The sequence below is a fragment of the Notamacropus eugenii genome, chromosome 1 (assembly GCF_028372415.1).
Source record: "Notamacropus eugenii isolate mMacEug1 chromosome 1, mMacEug1.pri_v2, whole genome shotgun sequence".
NCBI classification, from domain to species: Eukaryota; Metazoa; Chordata; class Mammalia; order Diprotodontia; family Macropodidae; genus Notamacropus; species Notamacropus eugenii.
Genome location: NC_092872.1, coordinates 339,118,677 through 339,143,884, shown reverse-complemented (window position 1 = coordinate 339,143,884; position 25,208 = coordinate 339,118,677). Strand labels below are relative to the sequence as shown.

Here is a 25,208-nt window from a genome sequence, read left to right as displayed (position 1 = left end):
TTTGGATACTAGTATAAAATAGGAGCATACTTCTAATCCTTTCCTATACATAAGGCTAATTTAGACCTTCACTCAGGGTTTCTAATCGTGTCTGCCTTAAATCACTGGAAAAGACTCAGAGCAAGGAAAGAAAGGGGTAGGAGAGATGCCATTTTAAATCCACTCCTGTATCAGCAACATCTACTTTGCAATCTAAGCTTTCAAAATGTATCTGTTTCTGTGATCTGACAGAACCAGGACAGTAAACATTGGAGAAACTCTTGCTCAGGTGAGGAAAAGGCAGAAGCTGCCCATTATGTCTAGGAACTTAAATTCTGGAACATTTTCTGAGCACCGTACATGTGCATGGGTATGTATGCATGCATGACACAATCACCAAACGTCATATTTGTCCACAAGGAAACATGATCTTATTCACAGAATATTAGTGAGTGAACATTAATAAAGAATTATCAATACAGAATTCTCATAATATTTTTCCTGAAATGTGTTCCAAGTAGTATACCACTTTCATAGAAAACATTTCCCTCTTGCTGTCCAACATAGGTTTTTATGACAAAAACAAATTCTTTCACCCTTTCAGATAGAGGTGCAGTCCCAGGGAGCCGGAAAAATGCATTTTTTTTTTTCAAAGAGGGATAACAGAAGAAAATAACTTCCACAAAGTGTTTTCAGTCCATGAGGACTATCTTGCCAGTCAGGAATTAAACCTAATTGTGGCCATTTCTCCAAGAATATTTTCTTCTTTCAAAAGCTAAATTCAACTTAATTCAGCAAGCATTTCTTAACCACCTATGTGTCAGGAATTGTGGTAGGTGCTGAGGGTTCAAAGACAAAAATAAAAACAGTTCTTCAATGATTTCAACTTGTCCTGGGAAGAAACATACACACACTTGTAAGTGTGGCCTCTTGGAGAGATGATACTTGATCTAAGCCCTGAAGACAGTTGTATTTCAAGAGGATGAGAAGTGTAGGGAGTGATCTGTTCACTATAAAATAGAGGTAAACTGAAGAACCCACATATTTTACCTTAAACTGTTCATTGACATGAAAAACAGAGGGGATCCTTGCAGTCTTATGTATTACATATGGCTCTTCTACGAAATGGGGATAAGAATAGCTATGGTCCTTGCATCACAGGGTTGCTGTGAGGCTGCAATCACATATATCTATAGCACTTTGCAAATTTTAGAGCAAGGGTTCTTCACCCGGAGCTTGAGAATTTGTTTTTTTTAATATTTTGGTAATTTTTTCAACATAACTAACTTGCTTTGTGATTCCATGTATTTTGTTAATTATGCATTTTTAAAACGTTACTTGGAGAAGGGTCCCATAGCCTTCACCAAACTGCCAAAGGGGCTCATGACACACAAAAAAGTTAAGAAATCCTGTTGTAAAGCAATAAATAAAGTCAGCTATTGGCCATTTTCATTGGATGCTGAGTTTCAGTACTTTGGAGCATCATTAGGTAGTGAGATCTTGAAATCTTGAAAAGTCAAATTTTCCTTCTTGGGTCCTCTATGCCTCTGAGTTACAAACTGATGCTATGTGACTAAGAAAGAACTACATGAATACTCTGGTTCACTTCTCAGCCTGCGGGGTAAAGCCTCCAACTAACACTCCAGAAGCATGACAATGAGAAAGACCTTGCATGCATAATCAAGTAAAACAAAAAGAGATCCCCAAATGACAATCAGACTCCTGCTTATGTCTAGGGTAGGCTTAAAGTGGTTTTTAATATGAAATTATTTTTATAATATCTGTATTAGGAGAGCAGGGAGAGTCACCATTTTCTTTTTCTTTTGGTAAGGTTAGAGGTGAGGTCAGGGGAAACTCTTGGTATGCAATTCCTCTCAATAGAGATGAGCATCTCTTCTGCTGCTCACAGCTTCACAGAGGCACTTTGAAAGGTGCAAGGTGCTGCCCATGGTCACATAGCCACCATGTCAGAAGTGGGATCTGAATCTGCCTCTTCCTGATTCCAAGGTCTGCTCTTTACCCACCATGTCCTACTGCCTACCTTTTTCTTACTCTTTGCAGGTAGGACCTGTGATAGCATTGGTACATCTTCATTTTATAGCATATAAATAAAACGGCTCCAACCCACAGTTCCAGACTTAGATACTCTCTGCTCTGGACAGTCTGGTCTCTGTCATCCTCCCAACTCTCCTCTGCCCTACACTTTCCTGGTTACAGTGATCTTCCCCATCTCCTTGGCCTCTTCAAATCTTCTCCCATTCTGCAAGTCCAGTTTTCAAAACAATTCCCTTCATGATAGACTGTAGAACTAGAAGGGCCCACAGGGACCATCTAGCCAAATCCTCTCACTTCACAGATGAGGAAGCTGGGGCCCAAATGAGTAAAAGAGCTCCTCAAAGTCACCCCAGAAGCCCTTTCTGACAACGATTCCTTCTCTCCCTGAATTCCTACTTGTGATTTCTTTTGTTAAGTAATCAGCACGCACTCTCTGGTGCTCGTGGCTCTCTTTTCATAGCTGTACATCATGCCTCTAACTAGATTTGTGAATCTCAGGAGGGTAGGAATCCAGTTTCATTCCTAAGATCACAGAATCTCAGAAATCATTTATTCTTTGTCTCTTGTTACAATAGTTACTTAGGAAAACCCATGTGCTCTATGCAGCATATGTTTAGTTGCTGAGTTTGTTAAATGGATATAGTGCAAATTGTTCTTTTTAGTCATTATTATTTTGGTTAAGTGAGTAAAAAGTTTCTGTCTCCAGCTCAGCATTTTTTGGCTCCTATTTTGTGAGAGAGACTAAGATATACTGTAGTTTATTTCTAGCTTATGAATAATGAAACCATCAGGGCACTGGGAAGAAAGTACAGAGCCCAACAACTTGGAGAGTTCACCAACTGAGTATGAGAGGCAGCCTGGGGTCCTAGAAAGAGCCTGAGACTCAGGGTAATAGAACAGGGTTCTAATCCTGGCTTTGACACTTTGGACATATCTTTTCTCTCTGGGACTGTTTTCTTCTCTCTAAAGGAACAGGTTTAGATTAGATGATTTCCAAATCCCTAAGCAATTAGTCTTTCAATTATGGAGCAATGATACTTATGTCTTATCCTCAGTTCACAAACCCCTTTATGGATAAGTGCGTCTTAAGTGGCTTTATCTCTTTAAGTATAGACATTTGCCAAACTTACTTCCCTGGAGAGGCAGGATGGCCTAGTGGATAGCAGGCCAGCTTGGGAGTCAGGAAATCATGAGTTCAAGTTTGGTCTCCGATACATACAAGCTTTGTGAACATGAGCAAGCTACAACCTTGCAGCATACCAGACAACTCTCTAAGACTATAGGTTACAATAATAACAATAAGAATTATTATATAATGGCTATCTTTTAAGATTTGCAAAGTGCTTGTTATTCCATTTGATCCTCACAACAAGCCTGTGAGGTAAGCACCATTTATTATTATCATCATCCCCATTTTGCAGATAAGAAAACAAGAGGCTAGCTAACAAGTTAAGTGACTTGTTCAGGCTCACACAGCTAGTTATGGAAGCAGACCTGACTCTGATCCACTGCAAAGTTGCCAATCAGTGGAGTTCCTATACCAAGAATTCCTTACTTTGATGAAATCATAATTCCACCCCAAAGAGCAACAAAAAAATTTCCCTGGTTTTATTGTTCCAGTCCTAAGTCTATCAAAAATTCATCATTTAGTGTCAACCTGCTTGATTTGGTGCTTACTTTCAGTTCTCTCTGACCAATCAAGACTTGGGATTGTGTTTGCAGGCTACATAGTAAAGCTGATTTTACCCTGAGGATACATTCACTGGCACAGAAATGTGGAGGCCATTTCCCTGGGAATGCATACCACAACCTATTCCTGCCTCTCCACTGTGTCCTCAAGTACAGCTGGGTGGAGGCAATCAGAAACACTTTCCATAATCTTAACTGTTAAGGAGATGGACAAAACTATGATGTCTAAGAAAGGAAATGAGTACCTGTGCTGCATCTGTTACTCTTCCAAATGGACTACGGTCCTACCATTATTCCTATACCTTGGAAATGCCTTCAACAGCGTCCTGGCCTGGCTCTGACATTTGGGTGATTTTGAAGTTACTTTTAAGATATTCACAGCTTTCATAAGAAGGCGCCTTAATTAGCAATAAAACAGAGAGCCTGTTCTGAAAGGGTAGTTTTTCAAGCAGTCAAAAATGGAAACTTGGAGAGAGCTGCTATGTTATACACCCTCATGCCCCATGAGTTCCTAGATAATCAGTGATGGTAGGAAGAATCTCATACTATGGGTTTCTACCACTATACTTAATGCTAATTCATCATCTCTCCTTTTAAGCCATGATTCTGCATCTGTGATCTTTTTGCTTTTTCTCTAATTTGCTTTTCTTCTAGGCCCAAAAGCACATGGGAAGGGCCTACTAGCTATAAGCCTGAGTTTATAGGGTGAAGGAATTCCTAAGTGTTTCCTCCTGCCACCCAGTCTCTGCCTGCTCAAAAGGTTTGGAGAGCCTACCATGCAAATGACTGTGGGGCCTGCACTTGCCAAATGGAAAGGAGAATAGAGCCCTAAACTGACTTTCTCAGAACTCATAAATTCAAGAAAAGTTTATGCAAAATCCCTAACTAGAAGAGAGCAAATTGATTCTGTGTTTTTCTCCTAGGAGATTGTGTGCACCCTCTTAATGTCAACCAGAGCCCAGGAAGGCTTTGCATCGAGTGGGGGTTCGATAAATATTGTGGTCTAACAGGCTGGAAACAGGATGTCTAGATGCCAAAGGTAGTTTCCTGCATCCCATGTTACAATGTTGGGCTTTATTTAACCAAAGCACATTTTAAAAGAAATCATCTGAGGCAAAAGTCCAGTATGGAATGCACACTGATGCATGCAGTACTGTGATTGTTACAGCTGCTGGAGACTGAGGATATCGAAGTACTGTTATATGAGAATGCCATCGCCAGGTCTTTCCTTTAGCATGCTGGACTTAATTTTTTTTTAAATCCCAACATGACTTTTATGCTAGAGACACTGAATGCCACAAACAAGCGTTTTTATTTCCCCTCCTAAAATCCAACATGATTTATTTGAACAGCTTTGGTGTAATCCCATTCTTGAGTCATGAAAGGGAATGAAACTGTTTACATGGCTTTATAAGGTGATGTCTGCTTGACAGATGTCTATAACAGAACAGCTGTGCACATGTGGTGCCTTCGGCACTTGTGGATCTTAAAAGTTTTTCAATTTACTATTTTTTAAAAATGTTTTATTCCATGAAAAATGTAAATATGCTTGAAATAACAGATGTACTTTTATGGGAATTAATTTTCATAATTCAATTAAAAGCTTTCTCAATAGCTAAAGGAAAAAAATACATAAAGAATAATATTACCTCTCACATCTGAAACACCTTTTATCAGCATATATCAAAGTGCATTATAAACACTAATTAATAGAGCCTCATAATACTTCTATGAGGAAGGTAAACCCTATTAATCTCACTTACTGATAAATAAACCAAGACACAGAGAAGTTGACTCATTTATCAAAGGTAATACAATGAATTCAGTGAAAAAGGACAGACTTTAAAGGCACAGCTATTTTAACTCCTACAAGACTGCTTTGTGGAAAGTGGTTCTAAATCTACTCTGGGCCTAGGTCTACATTACATGCTGTAAATCTCCTTAATTGCAAATAAAGTGTATTCTACCAGGAGCTTGTTGACTACCTCCTATCTTATAAAACACAGTCACTTTTCTTCTCAATTGAAAGGGCTCCTAAATGTAGTGATATCTACATCCACGTTGCTTTTTCTTAGATCATGCTCAGTTAGATAACACTGAGCGTTTTCAATACGTGGAGAGCAAAATAGCCCACTGAAAAAAGCAGAGTATTCTACCAATGTAGAACAGGCAATGTAGTGAACTGGGAAAAAACACTAGCTCTCAAGTGAGAGGGCCTCAGTATGAATCTCAGCTACGCTCATTTACAATGTGACCTGGGCAGGTCCCTGAACTTGTCTGGGTCCCAGTTTCCTCATCTATTAAGGGAGAGTGCTGGATTACGTGACCTATGAGGTCCCCAAACCCTACAAAAGATGCTTCTACCATCTACTCAGAAAATATCTTATGGTAGGTAAATAGAGTTAGCTTTCCATTCTGTTTTTAGTGGAGGACCCTTGCATAGCTAGACCACATTCCACAATGATGACTCTAAGGTCATCGAGGAAGGACATCAAGGCAAAAAAGTGAGATGTTTACAGAATCAGAAGGTCTCCAGTCTGATCCTCTCCAATCCAAACTCCTCAGTTAGGTATTCAAAGCCTTTTACAAACAGTCTCCAACCTACCTTTCTAGCTTTGTATTTCACTCTGCATAGCCTATCATCTGGCCAGACTTGACTACTCAGTGATCCTCAGTTTTAGCCTTTCTTTTCCCACCTCTGTGCCTTTGAAGATGTGTCCCTCAGGCCCAAAGAAAATTCCCCATGTGTCTCCACCTACTTAAATCCTTCTCATTTTCAAAGTCCAGCTCAGGTATCACTTCCTTAACAAAGCCTTCCTCAATTCATCTCTCATTACCTTCTTTAAATCTCCCAGGCTTCTAATTAGTCTCTACTCTATTTGCACTACAGCACTGTGTACATGTCCCGAACTTTTGCTAGACTGAAGTCCCTAGAAGACCAGGACCACATCTTATTTTAAGTTTGGATTCTCAGTATCCAGCATAAGGCCCAGGTATAAGGAATAGGCAATTATTTATTGGATGAAATTAAATTGAATTATCTAATTTTTCATGTCTTATCTCTTCAACTAGACTATGAACCACATAAAAATTAACACCTTGCCTCACTTGTCTCTCATCACCCAGCTAAGTGTCCACATTAATCCCTCAAAAATTGGATAAATTAATACATTACTTGAGAATTATCTTCTGGCACAAATATCTGGACTAGTGGGCTCTCTTACCGGCCACTACCAATCGATGGAAATGCAATTGACTTCAGCTTCTTGTCATCTGCCAAGGCCAAACAGTTCTTCACTGTCTTTTCCAGAAGCTCTTCGCACTTGTCAGAGCCCCATATTGGACTGTTACAGTGGATCACAAACTTGGCAGGCAAGCCATGGCCTGCACTGACAGCCGCTGATGGGAAGAAGAACCCAGACTTTTAGCTCCCATCCCTTTGCAAATAAAAAAGCAATTTACATGTGTGCATGGGGTTAAAAACAACAACTCAGACCTAAATTTAAACCACCTGCAAATATGGTGCCATGGAACAACTGCTATAATTAAGGATCAAAAGAACTGGGTTCTAATCTCAGCTCCTGTACCTACTAGAAGTAACCTTCAATTAGCATCTGTATCTCTCTATCTCTCTCTCCTTCTATTTCCTCATCAGTAAAACGGGGATGATTAGCCCTTCCCTAGCTCCCTCACAGAACTGTTGAGCCAGTCAAGTGAGATAATGTATGTGAATGGGCTTTATAAATGGTAAAGTGCTGTATACCTATTTAAAAATGATGCTAGTTCTTTGAAGTCAGGAGTGTAAAGAGGGAACAAGAGCACTTCTAAAGTACTTGCATTTGTAACCTAGGTTCCCATGGTGGTCAAACATGTTTAGTTACAGTCATTTACAACTGCACTGACCAGCCAAGGCATAGCCTTGGAAACTTGGCATTCAGCATCCACTGAGCTACTGCCAGGAATGGGTTCCATTATTGTAGAGCAATCCCCATGCTATAAAGAATAGTTACTCAGGGGCCAACCACAGGGAATTAAGTATGCCAGACTAATAACTCCTTGAGGTGTTCAAAGTAGTTACATCCATTGCTTCCATTTGCTGCCAATGGGTTTGTTTGAAAAATCATTAGGTGTGATAAATAAATTTCCCTGATATGTCGACACAGACACGTTAGGATAAACACCTTTGTTTATTTATAGAGTCTAACAAATACCCAGCATCCTGCTTTAATGGATTTATTAGGGAAGGTCTTGGGAGTCCATGCAACTAAATGATGTTATTTAGTTTTGATAGAATTAATCTGTTTGCTTTAGGTAGGATCATTTCATTTTAACAGAAGATGGCCCATGCTCAGTGTTATGTCTCTCTTAAGAATCCTTCCTTCCTTTCTCATCTTACTAATCATGAAGAGCCCTCATCTAAAGATAAAGATTTAGGGTCCTTCTATATATCAAGGAGTGAGACCTGGGTGATTAAATGAGTAAATAAATGCCTACAAACAAATGGATACAGATGCTTAATGCTATTATTACAGTGACGTGTCTGTAAACAAGCACTTGATTACGCTAGCTATCCCTGACTTATGAACATCCAGAATCCCTTGCTGCCTAAAAGTCACTGATAAAGGGCCCTGTCTCAGAAGTCCTGCCCCAGCTGGAGGAGGACATGGTGAAGGTTTTCATTCTTATCTGTGGATTTTGGTGCTTGAGGCACTGGCAGGAAAGAGAAAGCTCTAAAAGTCAAAATCTTCCCTCCTGAGGGTCTATGGAATTGAAACTAAAACCCCACAGCCACCATATGTAGAATGGTGGTTGGACTTATTCACCTATCTCAGGAGTGCAAAACCTTGCAGCCTTGAGGTCACATGTGGCCCTCGAGGTCCTCAAGAGCAGCCCTTTGACTGAATCCAAACTTAATAGAACAAATCCCCCTAATAAAAGGATTTGTTCTGTAAAACTTGGATGCAGGCAAAAGGCTGCACTCAAGGACCTAGAAGGCCTCAAAGCAGCAGGTTCCCCACCCCTGACATATCTCATGGGTTCAAAGTGCTTTTGTAGGGTAATATAAGAAGGAAATTGGCACATCAAACATAATTTCTATTGGCAAACATATTCTGAGAGCTATACAGCTGACTTACAAATAAACTTTTGGTTCACAGTCAGTTATCATGTTTGTTCTCAGACTGTTTCATAAAGTACAGGCATTCTCTTCCCAAATAGTTTGGGAACTAGTTTGCAAGTTCCTTTGTTAGCCATGGTTCTAGTCTGTCACTTTCCTTCTTTGGGACTTAGCTTTCTAATGTGTAAGATAAGGGGTTAAATCTGAGAGTCTCTGGGATCCTATCTAATTAATGTTCTGTAGTCTACTTTGAATCTTTGAGTCTTCCCACATGAGTTTGTAGTAGGTTGGCTCTCCCAATTGGATGTATTTAAGAACTTCATGAGGACCAACAGAGTGTCTCATTTCCTCTGGCAGTTAAAAAAGGGTGAAACTGGTTCTATCATCACCAATCCATGGACAAGATACTGTTTAATGCTTCATGCTACAAATATTCAGACCATCTGAAGGAACTCCACCACTATCTCATCCTGATGAGTTTTAGTCTTACATAACCATAGAAGGCATAAGGAAATGACATTGTCAGAAATAGTAAGACCATAGGATTCCTGGATAAGAGAGAAGAATGGCCTAGTTGCAAATGGTTTGCTAGTACCAGAGCTATCATTTTGTGTACATTCACATCCAGCAACTTGGTTGACAACGTACTTTGCCATCACCCATATGGATTAAAGTTTGCACTGGTCTGTATGCTCAACTAAATTCTCTTCCAATTTCAGATTTTAAACCGGCCTAGATAAGTGATCCTGCAAGGACCAGAAAAATAAAAACAAAAAAACTTAGAGCAGTTATTAAGTTTTGCAGTTCAAAGATAAGCTTTTCCCTCTGCCTTTTTTTCTGGAGGACTTTAACTGGCAAATCATAATTGATTTTATTTTTTTGTGATTATAAAGAGGTAGCTGAATGAGGATAATTAATTTGCAACGTTTATCAGCAGCTTTACAGATGGTTTAAATACTGTCATTTATAATTTATCAGCTTACATTTGTGGTGGTCTTCTGTTTTGAAACTCCATTCAGAATCTTAGATGTATAAAAACTGATGAACTGTTGAGTAACCACATTTTTAAATATGGTTTGACGTATTCTTAGTTTGAACTCTGCTTACAATAAAATTCTGTTTTGTAAAGATAACAGCTATCCACTTCACTCCACTACACAGATGGGATGGATATCTTTTGTAATTTTCATTTTGAGATTCTAAAGTAATCATGCAGGATGGCTTCTTTGAGAGTGCTTTGTGAGGATTAAAAGATGGCATAGCCCAGGAATGTGCCCAAGTGGAGCAAGAACTAAACCTGGAAATTGGCAGCGTTGCTTTATTCTTACCTCCAGCGATGTCCAAGGGACCATTTTTTTTCCGAAGCTCTAACACTGCTTCCACAAATTCCTTGCCACCTTTCTTCTCCAGGGTATTCCCTAAATGAGGACAGTGTCTGGTTATATTCTAAGCCTCATCACTTGGACCCACACAAGCATGGTAGCTTATCAAGCTACCATGCTACTTACAAAATGATCTGACCCACTCAATTTTGGGAGGACTGCAAAATAGGAACTAAATGTTAGTTTTGTTAATGTAAAACTTCAAAGCCATTTCCAGGATAGCCAATGGGCACCATTCACATTGCCTCTTGTTTCTCCTGTCTCTGTTGGACCTTGGGAGATGTCAGTGAGTCTAATTCTGGCCAATCTCAAAGGTTCCCGAGTCATCAGGAGGCCAAGAGAATTGGGCCCTTTGTGTACGGGCCCGCTCTCATTTATTTTGTTTTTGTCGGAAAAGAAGCTACACAGGGCTAGAAACTAAACCTGAAGTCCTGCTCCCACCTGAGCTTCTCTGGAAAGACCCAATTCTCCCCACTGCCTCTCTTTCCTTAAAATAATAAGATCCTATATAATACATAGATAATATAATAATAAGAATCCTATCATTCTTCCATCAAATATCTAACTTCTGTCACTGAACCTAGAATAAAAGGAGAGAACTCCAACGTTTGGTGAGAATCATAAAGGGTTTTTATCAACTTATGGCCACAATTTACTGAATGACTTAGTTCTTATTTTGCAGTTCTGTCATCATAGGCAAATACAAAAATGGCCCCAGACAAGATTTTCTAAATTATACTAATGACCCCCAATCATCATATGTAAAGATGAGCAAAGAAAGAAACAGAGCTTAATAATGTTTTATTATATAAAGACTTTTTGCATTCCCAGGACTTAGCACAGTTGCATGATATACATAATACAAATTTGTGGTAATTTGTTTTTGAGGTACTGGAATGAATTATCCCAAATTTGGTTTGGACATATGCTACAAAAACAAAGACTGAATGTTTAAAAAAAAAGAAAGCTGCCTTATTGAGATGGAGTTCACATCCTCAAAATGGGTAGACTGCATGGGTGAAAAACTCCCAGCATGGATTAAAAAAATAAAAAGGCAAATGGCTTTTTTACAAATAGTAGGTACTTGAAAAATACTTAGTGATGGATTGGAATGATTACTGAATTTTCAACAATTCAGGCTCAAAACATAAAAGCAGTAAATCTGTTCACTTGTTTGGTTAAAAAAAAAAATCAACTAGGAAAACACAGTGGTGCAAAGAGCACAGGATTGAGAACCAGGGGTCCTGGGTTCAAATCCTGACGTCTCCGCTCAGTTACTCTATCTATAAAGGGAAGATTAAAATAGGCAACTTATAATATTCCTTCCAACTTTAATCTCTCATATTCTAATACCTTCTACTGGGGGAAGTTTTTCTAAGTGGAAATACAAGCCTACAATTGAATGTTAAATATTTAGAACTAGTCCACAGCATTATTCTGAGAGACAACTAGAAAAGACAATGGACTTTTGTCACTGAAACCAAAGAAGGCAATGATACTGAACATTTCTGTTTAGAATGAAGTTTGGCTTTTTTTTTTTTTAAAAAGCTCTGATTCCTGTTTTGCACATCTTCAAAGTTACTTTCCTGAAGTGAGGCTGAAGTGCACCCTTTTAAACTACTTACTTATGCTTTTACTTGGGGAAAAAAAAATCATGATATACATAACACAAATTTGTGGTGATTTGTTTGAGGCACTGGAATGATTTATCCCAAATTTGCTTTGAATATATGCCACAAAAACAACTATTAGATGTTTTAAAGAAATCTGCCTTATTCACATGGAGTTCACATTCCAAAAGTGGGTGGACTGCATGGGTGAAAAACTCCTAGAATGGATGAAAAAAATAAAAAGACAAATGACTTCAGTACAAACAGAATTTGGGGTTAAAGCTATAGTTATGTCAGCAGAGTCCTGTCCTGGAAATCGGCAAGCACTGCTGTGAGTACTGAAAGGGTCATAATCAAACCCCAGTCAAGGCAGAGACATTAAGGTGTTAAACTGGTCCTGGGCTGACTTTCTGAGAGAGGTGTTCATTTTAAGATTCTCTGTGTGAAATCCAGCCTTTTCCTTTACACTCTAAAGTTCAGAAGGGAATAATATGGTGTTTTTTGATGGCACAGTGCATGAGGCAAAAGCCACTACCCAATACAGATTTCTGAGCTCCACTAACCTTAATGTTAAGCTCAAGTGACAGAAACTCTGATTTGCATGAGATATCTGACTAAGGTAGCAATGAATAGTAGAGAATAAGGGATAAGCACTTACATAGTACAGGCTTGAAATGACCAGAGAATTGAAGCAAGGCCACTAAGAAGATGAAAGATACAAACCATAGCCTTGATTCACTAACATCCAAAATGACTGTACTACTGTTTTCACTTCAGGTAATATGTGTAAAATATGTTAAAAAGCTTTAAAAAGCTACATAAATGTGAACTGTTAATTATTATAGCATAGCACTACTTTCACCTTACACTTTAGTTTGATGAGGGGAGAAGAAGCATTCTAGTGTAAATAAATCAAACTGTCTAACTATATTAACTAAAATGAAACAGTAATTACTGACCAGAAAATGTTAAGAATAGCATTACAATAAGTGCCTTGTTCTCTACAACTATTTCTTAGGCAGATATGGTTTATTATCAATATTCTATTCAATGAAAAGTATTTAAGTCTTAAATTAACTGTCCTATTTTTTTAATTGGAAAGGAAATTAAAATTAAGCTGTTCTTAGATTAAGTATTAGAGATGTCTGAATTCTACCCAAAAGTGAGGACACACAACCAAGGTCCACTTTGATCCTATTCATAGCTATATATATGTATATATATATGCATTTGTATTTCTTTTTATAAGATAAAGACATTTTTTCTTTAGATAGCCAAAATTCTTAACAAAGAACATTTGGTTCTTTAGTCTAATATCAGGGTTAATGGTAAAGCAATTGGCTTATTTTCTCCCAAGCATAACTATGTGTTACTCTCATGAGAATAAGAGCATTATCTCATGCTTACAAAGCAGGCATAATAAGTATTACAGTGCTTAGAACAGCCTAAGAAAGAATTTTGGCCTAGATGACTTGAGGCTTTATGCCTGTGGTAAATTTCACTGTTAGAAAGAACTTCAGGTGATCAAAGTTAATCATCAGAAGCTAAGCATTCGTGCAGGTTCATTTCTTCTTCCAGCAGTCATGGGACCTGGGAATTTATTATCAGTGGTGAGAAATTAGATTATCAGGCAGGCATTTCTTTGACTCTTAAACAGGCTCACTTCAAAGCAGACACTAGACCCAAATGGGGTGTAAGTTTAGGTCAGGTTTAGTGGATATAAAGTATGGATCTGGTTTAGTTCTGGTTTAAACTGGTTCACCAGGCATCACTCCTAAAACCATGTCCATGTTGGCATATTCTAACCCTGGTTCTATTATCAACCAACAGTGTGACCTTCAGCAAGTCTTTCAAATTCTCTGGGCCTACTTCTTCATCTGTTCAACTGTAAGACTGAACTATTGTACGTGAAGGTACACATGCCTTTAAGAAAATAGGAAACTACTTAATGTAAGGTATCATTGCCACATTGTTTTGCCTGTATTTCAATTAATCATTCAAGAAAAACTGGTTCCATGAAGGTTAACGTGGTTTCCTTTGACTTTTGTGTCACCTGGCCATGGCAGTATCATATTGTACCGTGAGGTGGGTGTCAGGAAAGAACGCAGGATTGTTTGGAACTATCCTCGTCTAGGAAGAATTTGAACAATCTCATTCTCAAGGGTTCCCTTCAGCTTTTGAACCAAAAGACTATAGTTCAAAGGAGGTCTCAGAGCAACTGGTAACTCAGAAGGTGGCCTTCTAGGTCCAAAGTGTATTAAGTAGGTATCATGTGTCCAGAGGGTACAGGTTAAGAGAGACAGGTTGGTGGTCACTATGAATTGAGTACAGCTATCAATTTTGTAAAATTTATTTTGTAAAATTGTTTTGTTATTTGTTAAAATGACCCTTTCCTGCTCATCACATTTCCATTTGGTCAAGCAAGGAGTGAAGTTCCTGCCTCTTACACTCTCTGACTCATGAATTTTTAATCTCCCTTTTGATACTTGGATTTCAGTTTATTTCAGTTGTCTACATTACAATTTAATTTTGGCCATAGCTAATCCAGACTCTGCTTAATATTTTCTTCCTAGATGCTGCATTAGAAACTGGATTTACTAACCTGAATTACACAATGGAACAATGATTTATGGAGACACTCTACAAATACTATGTTTTCTTTAGTAATAGTGAATAAAACAGGACAGCCATAGACTATTGGATTATTGCCATATTGGGGAAATATTTCTGAAGCTATCATCATTTCTAGCCATCTTAATATAAGCTGACACTTAGGTATTAAGTAACCTTCACTTTTTACATTTTGGGGGCTATCTTTAAGCCTAAAACCTAGTATTTTTGCATGATATGTTGTATTAGCATTTCTGGACAGGTGTTCCTCACTATAACGGAATTTAAATACACTTATAAAACTATAGGAGCATAGAATTTAGAGTTGAGAAAGATCCTAAAGATCATTTATTTCAACTCTTTGGAACCAGTCAACCCAAAGAAACCAACTTTTCCAGCACCCAGAAAAGCAACTATACATAGAAAGTACTCAATAAAACATTTGCTGATTGATTAAATTAGCAAGTGATAAGAAAGTCTTTTCCAGAATTTAGGATTCTGGAAAATCTATGGAAAGGTTAAATATGTAGTAATGTTAATTAATCAACCAACAAGTATTTATTTATTAAGCACCTGCTACGATGTACCAAGTACTATGCTAGGCACTGGGGATATAAACACAAAGAACTATGAATATCTTTTTAGGAACATATTGGTCCCATATCTGTTCCACATATTGAGAGATGCCTGTATATTACACAGAACTATGGATTCACTTCTTAATTCCTTTAGCTCTTGTGAAATCTAAGGCTGTGGTGTCTCCCTGTTAAAATACCTTCTTAACTCAATAAAAGGTTGATGGAAGAAAAAATGAGTCAATTCTGTGATTAAAACAAATTGTTGCATACAGAAAAATTATACTAATAGTCAGATGATTGCGTTTTTCTCTTCCAATTCACTATGATATTTTGAAAGCTTAATTCAGGTTAAAAAAAAGGGCGGTCATCTTGACGACATGACTCTGCCAGAGAGAGGGCCCACGGGTCAGGATCCCAGATGGTCATAATTATGGGTGGGGATCACTTGCAAAATTTTAAGGGGGAACTTGTGTTGCAAAAGCCAGATTATTCAACCAGAAGCGTCCATTTGATGGCTGCATGGCCCATCACCACCGGTCTTTTTGCCTTTTACAATGAGCCTAGGGAATGCAGTTTAGAGCTACAATCAGGGGACTTTAGAGGAAGGGCATTTCACTTTTAAGACCCCCATGAGTCAGGACTGCTGGAAGTGCAAGATGAACGCAGCCCTGCATAGCTCTCAGAACGATCAAGCTTTCGTGGCTGATGGCCCATGCACACACACAGACTCCGCAGCGCTGGGCTTTCCATTACCTACTTCACCACCGATGTAGAAGTCAGAGTTTGTCGGGTGAACGACAGCATCACTGTCGATCGTGGCAATATCAGCCTGTACAACTTGCAACTATAACAGGTAAACAAATGTAGATCAACTGGATGGGACTGAGACCCATGCATAGGCTGTACATTCACTAACGCACCAATGGAAGTGTGGACCTACCTGGTGGGTTCCAAAGCATGAGCCCAAACGGTAATCCGAGATGTGTGTACACGTGTGGATGGGGGTGAGAGGAGGAGGGATATCAAATGTGACATGTTTCAATTAAATGTTTGAATGACAGGTCTGAAAAAATCACATGAGATCATTTCCAAAGTTTTTTTTTTTTTAAATGGCTAACACCCCTTTCACTTTGCAGAAACCTATAAAACTGGCATCCCACTGAGAAGGATACTAAAATATGGCATGTTGGTTTTTTTTTAATTGCGGATCATCAGGCCAACCAAAATAACGAGTTTCTCCATTTTGTCAGCAGCAATAAACTCACAGGCCTTAATTTTTATCCTTGTGACATTTATCATCTTGTCTACCTTCAAGGCACCTCTCTTTTAAACTGAGAAAACAGTGTATTTGTGTTTAGAGAACTGGTAATTTTCTCCCTTCTCCAATGGAGTGGAATGTATTTTTCAAGTCTACCACTTATTTAAGTCAATTCAGCTTTAATGGATTTTGCATTTTTAAGATATACTCTATTGGTGCCACTTTCCCCCTCTCTTTGACTGTCTTTCCTTTGAAAATAATATCTGGGTAAGATGTGAAATTTGAAATGGGGTTGGCCTTAGTATACATTTCTAGATTTGTCTACTCCTATACTTTGAAAAAATGTTTATGCACAACACCTGAACAGTAGAATGCAATTATTATTCCATTAATGAAAGTTGATGCTTTATATAAGCAGAGATAAAAAAGCTAACAGGTATTTAGCATTATTACTATAAAATTAATCCCTAAATTAGTATTTATTGGAAAACAGTTCCTTTGAGGCATTTTGATGTATTGGAAATACCATTAGACAAAGCTAGAGGGAGAAAAAGGTCATCTTCATTCCCACAAGCTGTCATTTGGGGGAGCAGAGATGCTGCTAATAACCTATCACCTATCAGTGAAGGCTAAGGTATGTTTCTACGCGTGGGGGTGATATGTATAGCCATCTACATCCCCTCACAGATGTCTTGTCTAATCTATGGTGCTATGTGTAGCTCTGGAATAGATGTTTTCTCTTCACAAAGTAACATCCATCAAGAGACTGAATTCCTATCTTTGGACTTTGGTACCCTTTCTCTAAAGCACAGGTCAGGGGCCTTCTCTGGCTTCCCCCCAACTTGAAGTTACCTTTTATTACTCACTTGTGTATGTGTTATATTCCTTCAGGAGCCTGCAAGGTGGGTGTATTCTCTATATTCTCAATATCTAAAGCAAGGCCTTGCATATCATTTGTTGAATCAAATTCACTCTGATACCACAGTGTGCTCTAAGTAGGTGGCCCTTATTATTACACAGTTTTCCAATGTAAAAGACAATGCAATGAAGGTAGATAATAAATGTTGAGAAAATCAATTTGTTTGCTAATTAAAGCCAGCATGACAATTTGTACCCACATTATATCATTCTCTTCTACTTTTCAATTATTTTTAGGCTTAGTCTGAATATCATTTGTAATGAAGGTTAGAATGGAGAAACTCCATTTTGTTGTTACCTGAGTATTTCAGTCAGTTAAAAAAAAATCCCCCCTCCCCCCACCCCAAGAAGCCAACAGTCAGTTTGATCATTATGGAAAAGAATTTAGACATAAATGTAATTGCAATCAAATGAGAAAATGCCAATCAGAATCAATGAAACGTACTGAGTCCCTTATACCTGGGCTAAGGTTGGTGTAAGCTGGACACAGCTATGCAGGTTCAAACACCAGCCTAGGATTTGGGAATTTGGGTTAAACTATTTTACAGAAAAAGTTGTTAAACAGCTAAATTCTGGGTTCCATAGTTTTCCATCTGACAGCTGGTTGTGCCAAACCCATTCCCCCAATTACCTAGGTCATCTTTAAGGTCAATGTCAGCATTGGTAGGATTGATAATGGCCTCCACCTCAAAGCCGGCTAAATTACTGATTTCACTGTGAATAAGGTTCAGCTGAAAAGAAAAGCATGAGGTGGGAAATAACAGGACAGCTGGGAAGTCACAGAAAAGCTGCAGAGAAGTGAGCCTTGCAACACAGATGGAAGTAACAAATACTCAAAACAAAGTACAGGCCACAAACAAGGTTGGTGATGGGTGCGGGAGTGGGGTGGGGAGGGTCAGTGCTCAAAATGAATCCATTTCAAACACAAGACTCAAATGCTTACTCAGGATGCTGAAATAAAGATTTTTTTAGGTGCCAGCCTTGAGGAGATACTAACGATGTTAATATGGGGGCCTGGGCAAAGTCTAAACTGCACTGGATACATATATTGCCTTTGGCAATGTTGATCGCCTGAGAGCCTCTGTCCAGGAAAATTACTATCATGAGACTCAAAATCTCTCTTCCTTATGAGAGCACAATGTTACCGAATTCCTTTCCCCTCCCAGCAGCTTCACAGTACCAGGCTGGTGTGGGCACTGCCATGTTTAACAAACCTATCATATATCTTTAGTGCTATCCCCATTTATCCAGGAGGAAGTCTGTTCTGATTCAGTCAGGAGGCCAGTTAGGAGCTATAATGGTCTGTTACTTAGAAACATCTAATTTCACCTGCCCATTCATCACCAGACTCTGGATTTCTCCAGGGAGAACTAAGGGGAAAAGAAAAACAGTACTTCTTCGAGAAGTAGTTATCTTAAAATTTGCCAAACTCTTTGGGTACCATGTCCTGATTTCTCCTCTAGGATATTTCCCTCTGGCGAGTTTATTTCTACCCAATAAATCAGCTCCTTTATACTCTAGCTCATGACCATCCTTTTATCATATTTCCAAGACAACCTTGAATATCTAAGTACAAAGGGAAATTATACACTGTAAACTCAGCAACCAGTGGGGTGCTGGGAATTAATTAAGGTAGAGACCAATGGATGTTAGTATGACATTTCCGAATTATTGTTTTTTAGATATGATTATTCAAGTGGAACTTTTTTTTTTTGGAAATGCAATGTTAACTCTTTGGCTCTATATTTCAGCAACAAAACTTGTGCCAAAGAAAAGTAACAATGCCAGAGAAGGATGCTGAGATAGATTCTAGTCAAGGTGATGATGAGAACTGTGGGCATCAATTTACTTAAAGAAATGTAGGTCCTCCGCAGAGGAGAGGATGATGCATTGCTGGTAAGGAGACGTCCATCCCAATACAGCCAGAACCTACTCTAGCCAGAGCTGTCTTATCCTGGTTTTCTGGGAAAACAAGTGAAAATCATATCAGAGAAGCTGAAAGCTGGCAATAGAGCCAACTGCTGCTTAGGCTTCAATCCTCTAAATTTATTGAGCCAAATATTTTATTGAAAACAAAACAAAACAAAAGCCCAACACACTCCAAGCATCAGAAACATAAACCCAGGTTTATGATTCCCAGAAGCAGTCAGCACATTCTCAAAATCAGGACCCTTTTTAGACTAAGAGTAATCCTTTCTTAGGAAGACAGTAGTGGAAACACACTCTATGTAACTATGCCAGACCCAGGCTCAGGGCAGGTCTAGCCATCTGACAGTGGGAATCACTTTTAATTACTAACTAGAGAGGTAGTAGACTAGCTTTCAGTTTGAACATTTAGTGGTTTAAGACGCTTTTCCAAATGGCCTTGAATTGAGATCCTCAGATGTGTTTCTTGGAACTCATGTGTGGTGACTGGGGGAGGAAAGGGTGGCCCTCAAATAAAGAATTGCAACCTGGGACTTGAGCTGCCTACAGTCCTGGTTTTTGGAGAAAAAAAAAAAAACTAGCTTGGGATGATTTTCATTCATTCATTCACTCATTCATCCAAAGGTTTCTTCCTGTGCATAGGAACAAATGACATTAAAGAAAGTCAAGATTAACACTTGTTAACTATGGGTCTACCAATTGGGTAGGAAATGTGGAGGCAATTTAATGGTTACTGTGCCTTGACACATGCACAATTGTGAACAAGGAATGGTTGTTTCCCAATGATATCATTTGAGTCTTGCGATCTGACAACATGCAAATGCTGTTTGAAAAAAAAAAAACCAAAAAACTCAAATTAAGCCAATACCAAAGAAACACTGTTTCCAGGTTGGAGAAAGGGAAGAAAAGAGGGGAAAAAGGAAAAGGGAAAGAAATACTTCATTTGGCATGGTATGGATGAGTGCACTTTTTACTATATCTATCACATTACTGCATTTTTGTATGTGTTTAAAACCATACATGCTTAAATCCTTAGAAATTCACACTTTTTTCCAGTTATATAAACTGTTCTGGTTTTGTGTTCAGAAATGCCTCATAGGAAAGCTGGTTATTTATGTAGGATCCAATTCAACCACGCTATAAAATACCCTCCAGCCTTGAGCTGGCTTTGTCCTATGGAGACTGACTGCCTACATTTAGTGGAATTGGATTCTCTGCTGAGAATATGGAGTAGAATGTGAGTAGAATCTTACATCCTGGCCTGGTAGAGGGACAGAAATTGCAAACTGAAGCCATGAGGCTCCACAGACAATTTACAGCTGTGGTGTGGAGATGTCTGTCTTCACATCTGGCCAATGTGGGTGCCTTGCAGAGATAGGACACCAGAGAACAGCCATTACTCATCACTACGGATTGTAACTGAACAAGGTTTATCTAATGGACTTGGATGACAGACCAAAGAACATATACCTTAAAATAAAGTTTTTTTCTTTGTTCTTTTTTTGAGGGGTAGGAGGGAAGAAAGAAGTAGATGAAAAGAGATGCAGGTACTTTGGTTAACTGGCACATTGTGTAGAAAAAAATGAAATTCAGCAGAGACAAGTGATACACCCAAGGAAGAACAAACAGTGCACAGAAACAAAGGCAGTGGGCTGGGCATGAGCAGGTATGGCCAAGAAGATCTTCATGCCATTGCACATAACAGACCAGTCATGAATCAGGAAGCCCTTTATAAAAATGTAGGAGGCAAAATAAGGGAACTAAAGATAGTAACTATAAGGCCACCCTCTGATTATCCTAGTAAGAACTCAAGTAGGCAACAACAGACTCGCCAAAAAAGATGCATAGAAGAGAACAGGACTACAAGGCAGTTGAAAACTACCACATGGGGAAATTTAGACTGCCAATGAAGAATAATTTACTGCCAATAAGATTGTGAGGTACTGGAAAGGGTGACATAAAAATGTCAACATGTTCATAAAAAATAAGATGGTTTCTCATAGGTCAATCAGGACTTAAGTAAAGTCATGTCTGAACGACACCATGGATGACTTCTCAAAGATGCTGCCTGCACAAGCAGTTCATGGTTTTCATTCTGATTGACCTTGTTCCTGATCACCTCATACCATCTGTCTTCACTCTGTGTTTTTGACCTTAGATTATATTCAAATGGAGCATGGTCTCTAGTTGTGTGTGTGTGCGTGTGTGTGTTGGGTGTGCGTGTGTGCGTGTGTTGGGTGTGTGTGTGTGTGTGTGTGTGTGTGTGTCTGTGTGTGCATGCATCTCACAGAGACCCCCAAATGGCATGTAAGCTCCTTAAGGGGGTGGGGGGGGTTCAGCTGTGCTCCCCATACCATCTACAACAGGGCTTGCTGGCAGATAGTGAAATAAAACATTAGTTGAAATGAATACTAAAACATCTGTAAACATCATGGTGAAATAGAATGATATTTTTATTAGTCTCTCTTCCTTCAATGTACAAGACTGCGTGAGTCATTTTAAATATTCCACATCTATCCATTATAGTGACAGAAAGCTGCCTTAGCAAGCTTTCTGTCCATTAGGAATCACATGGTCTTACTTTGAACAGCTCTTGAATTGGCTTGTTAACTGAGTTGAGAAAATGGTAGCAATAACATAGAAGTATTGAAATTTGAAGTTACCATAATGCAGATATGGTTGCAATATATAGCAAACTTTTATTTTTTTCTTAATACCCTTTCAATATAAATGCAGTTTTATGAAAGTAAGGTGAATAAGCAGTAAAAAAAAAAAGATTGGAAAGATATTAATAATCCTCTTCTGTAATGTATAAATGCTAATTTATGTTAATACTCTAAGAAAGGGGAATTTAGGTGAAATTGGTGCTATCTTCCTACATTACTCACACAGAGCAGAACACTTTCCACCATTTCCAAAGGAAAAATTCAATCCTGTTGAACCTTTATTTTTCAATTCATTTTGGGAAATAGAACTTTACTGTAGTGTTTGTTCATCTTAGTAAAGAAGTGGCTTCCTGACTGCATCCACATTGGGAAGAAGGTTGATCACTCTTACTTTTCTCAGTTTCTTATAAATAGGCCTTTTGGGGTGCCATGAAATATCCAATGGCCACCAGGCCTTCATAATGTTGATGTTGGAAGTGCTGAAGCAATTTCTGTGAGTTTCAAATTGACATCTCCCTAAGCAGCTTTTACTCTGTTCCATATGGACACAACAGAGTTCTCTGAAATTGCCTTGTCTGTTGTCTGAGTTAGTTCAGGGGAATTTTCAAATACAATAGATGAAATAGCCACAGTTTCAGGAAGAAAACATATGAATCTTTCCATAATCTGTAATGAAATGAGTCTAGAACTGCAAGAGAAAGCCAAGGAGTTGAGGGTCCTAAGGCTGCTCAGTGACCATCAGGAAGATTTGTAAGAAATGACTCATTACTTCCTAGGCTGTTCTGAAAAACTCAACTATTAACTTTACTAAGAAAATTATTAAATTAGATTTGCTATCATTTGACAGTAATTTATGGAAATCTATGTTGGATGCTCTTTGGAGATGGAGTATTGGATTTTAAAAGCTCTGCAAATGGACTGTCTCTTAAAGAAGCAACTGCATCAGAAATCACAAAACAAAAGCATACAATTGATTCAATATAAGAGCACTGCCTTCATTTTCACAATGTAATATTTATATGTGTTTTTTAAAAACTTAAAGCATAATTAAAAGCAATTATTTCGGGGACTTAAATATGTCAAGTACAGTATCATTAACAAGAACAATTAACTTCTAGTCTCCAAAACTCATTTGCTTTTTTATGTAAGTAGCTTAGCAACTGACACGGAGAACTGTAGCAACCAAACAGCATCTTCCAGCCTAAATCTCCTGCCATGTGCAGATGGGAAATCATGATACATACTTGAAAAATATGACTCAAGCAGTACAGAGGACTACTGTAGAGAAACTTTACTGATGTGACACTTTAGAAATCTTTCCTAAAACCAAAATTAGGCTAAAACGTTAAAATGGCTAAATTAAATTGCCCCAATTAAAAGGCAAGCTAAATCTGAAAATTAGACTTTTTAATGGTGTTTTGAGGTACAATGAGAATTATCTGTTTTATGGTTCAGAATATATGTTATCATTTGTTTGTCTAATTGTTATGTTGGACAAATCACTGGAAAATTCCACATCAAAATAAAATTTTATTAAATATAAAATTCTTTGTATAATCCCTCAAGGGGTGAGAATGAAGGCCTTTTTGACTTCAGAAACAATAGCACCCTTTTATAATATAAGTATCAGAGTAGAAAACAGTCATACTAACAACAAACTATTTTATATCCTGTTATACTTTATGGAGTTACATTTGGGCAGTGGATAAGGGAGGCATGATCTGAAACACAGAGGCAGGGCAGTTTAGTGAAATGAGAAGTGGATGTGCAGTCAGAAATTGTAAGGTTCAAAAACTGGCTCTGACGTTTGCTGTCAGGGTGAACTTAAGTCATTTAACTGCTCAGAATATCAGTTATCCTCATCTGCAAAATGGGCATAATAATACAGGGTTGTGAACAAAGTGTTTCACAAAGTTTAATGCGTCACATCAATGTTGTTATTCATACACGTCTAACAGTGAACTGCTTTATAAGGAGGTTGTATAAAGGCAGTCTCTCTTGCTGGTGTTGTTTACGTACCTTTAGTTCCTGTGTTTAATATACAAAGAAACAAGTGATAAACATTTGTTCCCTGTGCTGATCCCCCTGTATTTTGAAGCTGTTATTTGAAGGTAGTCTAAACACCATTCATTCTATGAAAACAATGGGAGTAGAACTCAATAATCACACTCAACTTTAAAATGCTAGTAGATAATTTTTTAACACCCTCAAAGCATTGAACAAAATACTTGCTGAGAGTCTCAATATTTAAGTTGAAAAAATTCAGTCTTAGCGTTGTATTTGTGTGAACATGATTTCTGCCAGTGTACTGAATTCCTAGTGTGCAAACATCCTTCACCAATGCAATGCAACAATTTTCCTGCAACTTAGGAGGTCTTCAAAAGCTGCCTAGAGTGCTGAAAAATTAAGTGACCTGTCTAGGATCACCCAGACAGAGCCAGAAATTGAACCCACATCTTCACTACTTTCATAACTGACCCTGCAGCACTACAACTTGATGCCTCTCATGGTCTACAGATTCCAGATCTGGACAGAGGAAGTGTTCTGTTGTATGGAGTATTGGCACTTAACTTGACCTGCATATCTCCTACGGTGTCCAATAGTCTTAACTGAAATACATATTAAAAGAACGGTGTTGTTTCAGGGACTTTCTTTCCAAGGATTAAACAGCCAAACAGGGATACTGATTTCATTGCTGTACTCTAACAAGGCTCCTCATGTCTTTCCCAGTTCTTAAATAATATTGGACTAAATGTCTGCAAGCAGTTTAAATGGGGACAGCGCAAGTTACACGTTTGTCATGCACTTTGTCTGGCTGCTCCTGAACACTGTTGTGCAGTTGGCATAACTCGTTTTGCCTGTTTACAGACATTTCTGTGGAGTCTGGTAATGAAACATAAATGAGAAGGAAGAACAAATTTAAATGACGCATGTACAGGTCCCACCTCTTTCCATCCTAATCTTCAGCAGACTTTTGAATGTATGTATAGTAAATCCATTTACATGGGAGAAGAAACTCCTGGTTCTTTTAAGGGCACTGAAGCCTACATACTGGGCTCAAGAAGAAAAAAAAAAGTGGACTGGGTCAGGTTTGTTACTATGTGTAAAGCACTGCATTTTAGTAAATATGAAGACCCCCTATGCCCTTCATCCAAGGAGTTCACAAATAACTAGGGAGCAGATAGGCAAGACAGAGTTCTCAGTTTCTTTAGAAATATAAGAGTTGGGGAAAGGGAGACTTTCTCCTTACCATTCACACACATAAAGAATTTCTATTTAGCTATGTGGGAAGCATTTTTTTCCCCTATTCATCAAGGCAAGGTGAGGAATTCTGACACAAAGCAGGAATGGGGGTTAGCTATAAGTAAATAGCAAAGATGGGAGCAAGCAGAAGAGGCTGTAGGGGGGGACAAGCTGCCAG

The 25,208-nt window shown here is 38.4% G+C and overlaps 1 protein-coding gene across 8 annotated transcripts in view; it reads right to left on the bottom strand.

Annotated features, from left to right (window-relative positions):
* MACROH2A1 (macroH2A.1 histone) overlaps positions 1-25,208 on the bottom strand; it is a 99,345-nt gene that overhangs the window by 6,532 nt on the left and 67,605 nt on the right. For 4 of the 8 annotated variants that reach the window (XM_072629892.1, XM_072629891.1, XM_072629893.1 and 1 more), the window contains exons 6-8: positions 17,827-17,926; positions 10,168-10,257; positions 6,948-7,122 (exon numbers count right to left, since the gene is read on the bottom strand). In XM_072629892.1, coding sequence (XP_072485993.1) covers positions 6,948-7,122; positions 10,168-10,257; positions 17,827-17,926 — 365 coding nt within the window. Of the gene's footprint in view, positions 1-6,947; positions 7,123-10,167; positions 10,258-15,772; positions 15,864-17,826; positions 17,927-25,208 lie in introns of all 8 variants that reach the window. The other 4 variants (XM_072629895.1, XM_072629896.1, XM_072629897.1 and 1 more) reach the window with 1 other exon arrangement.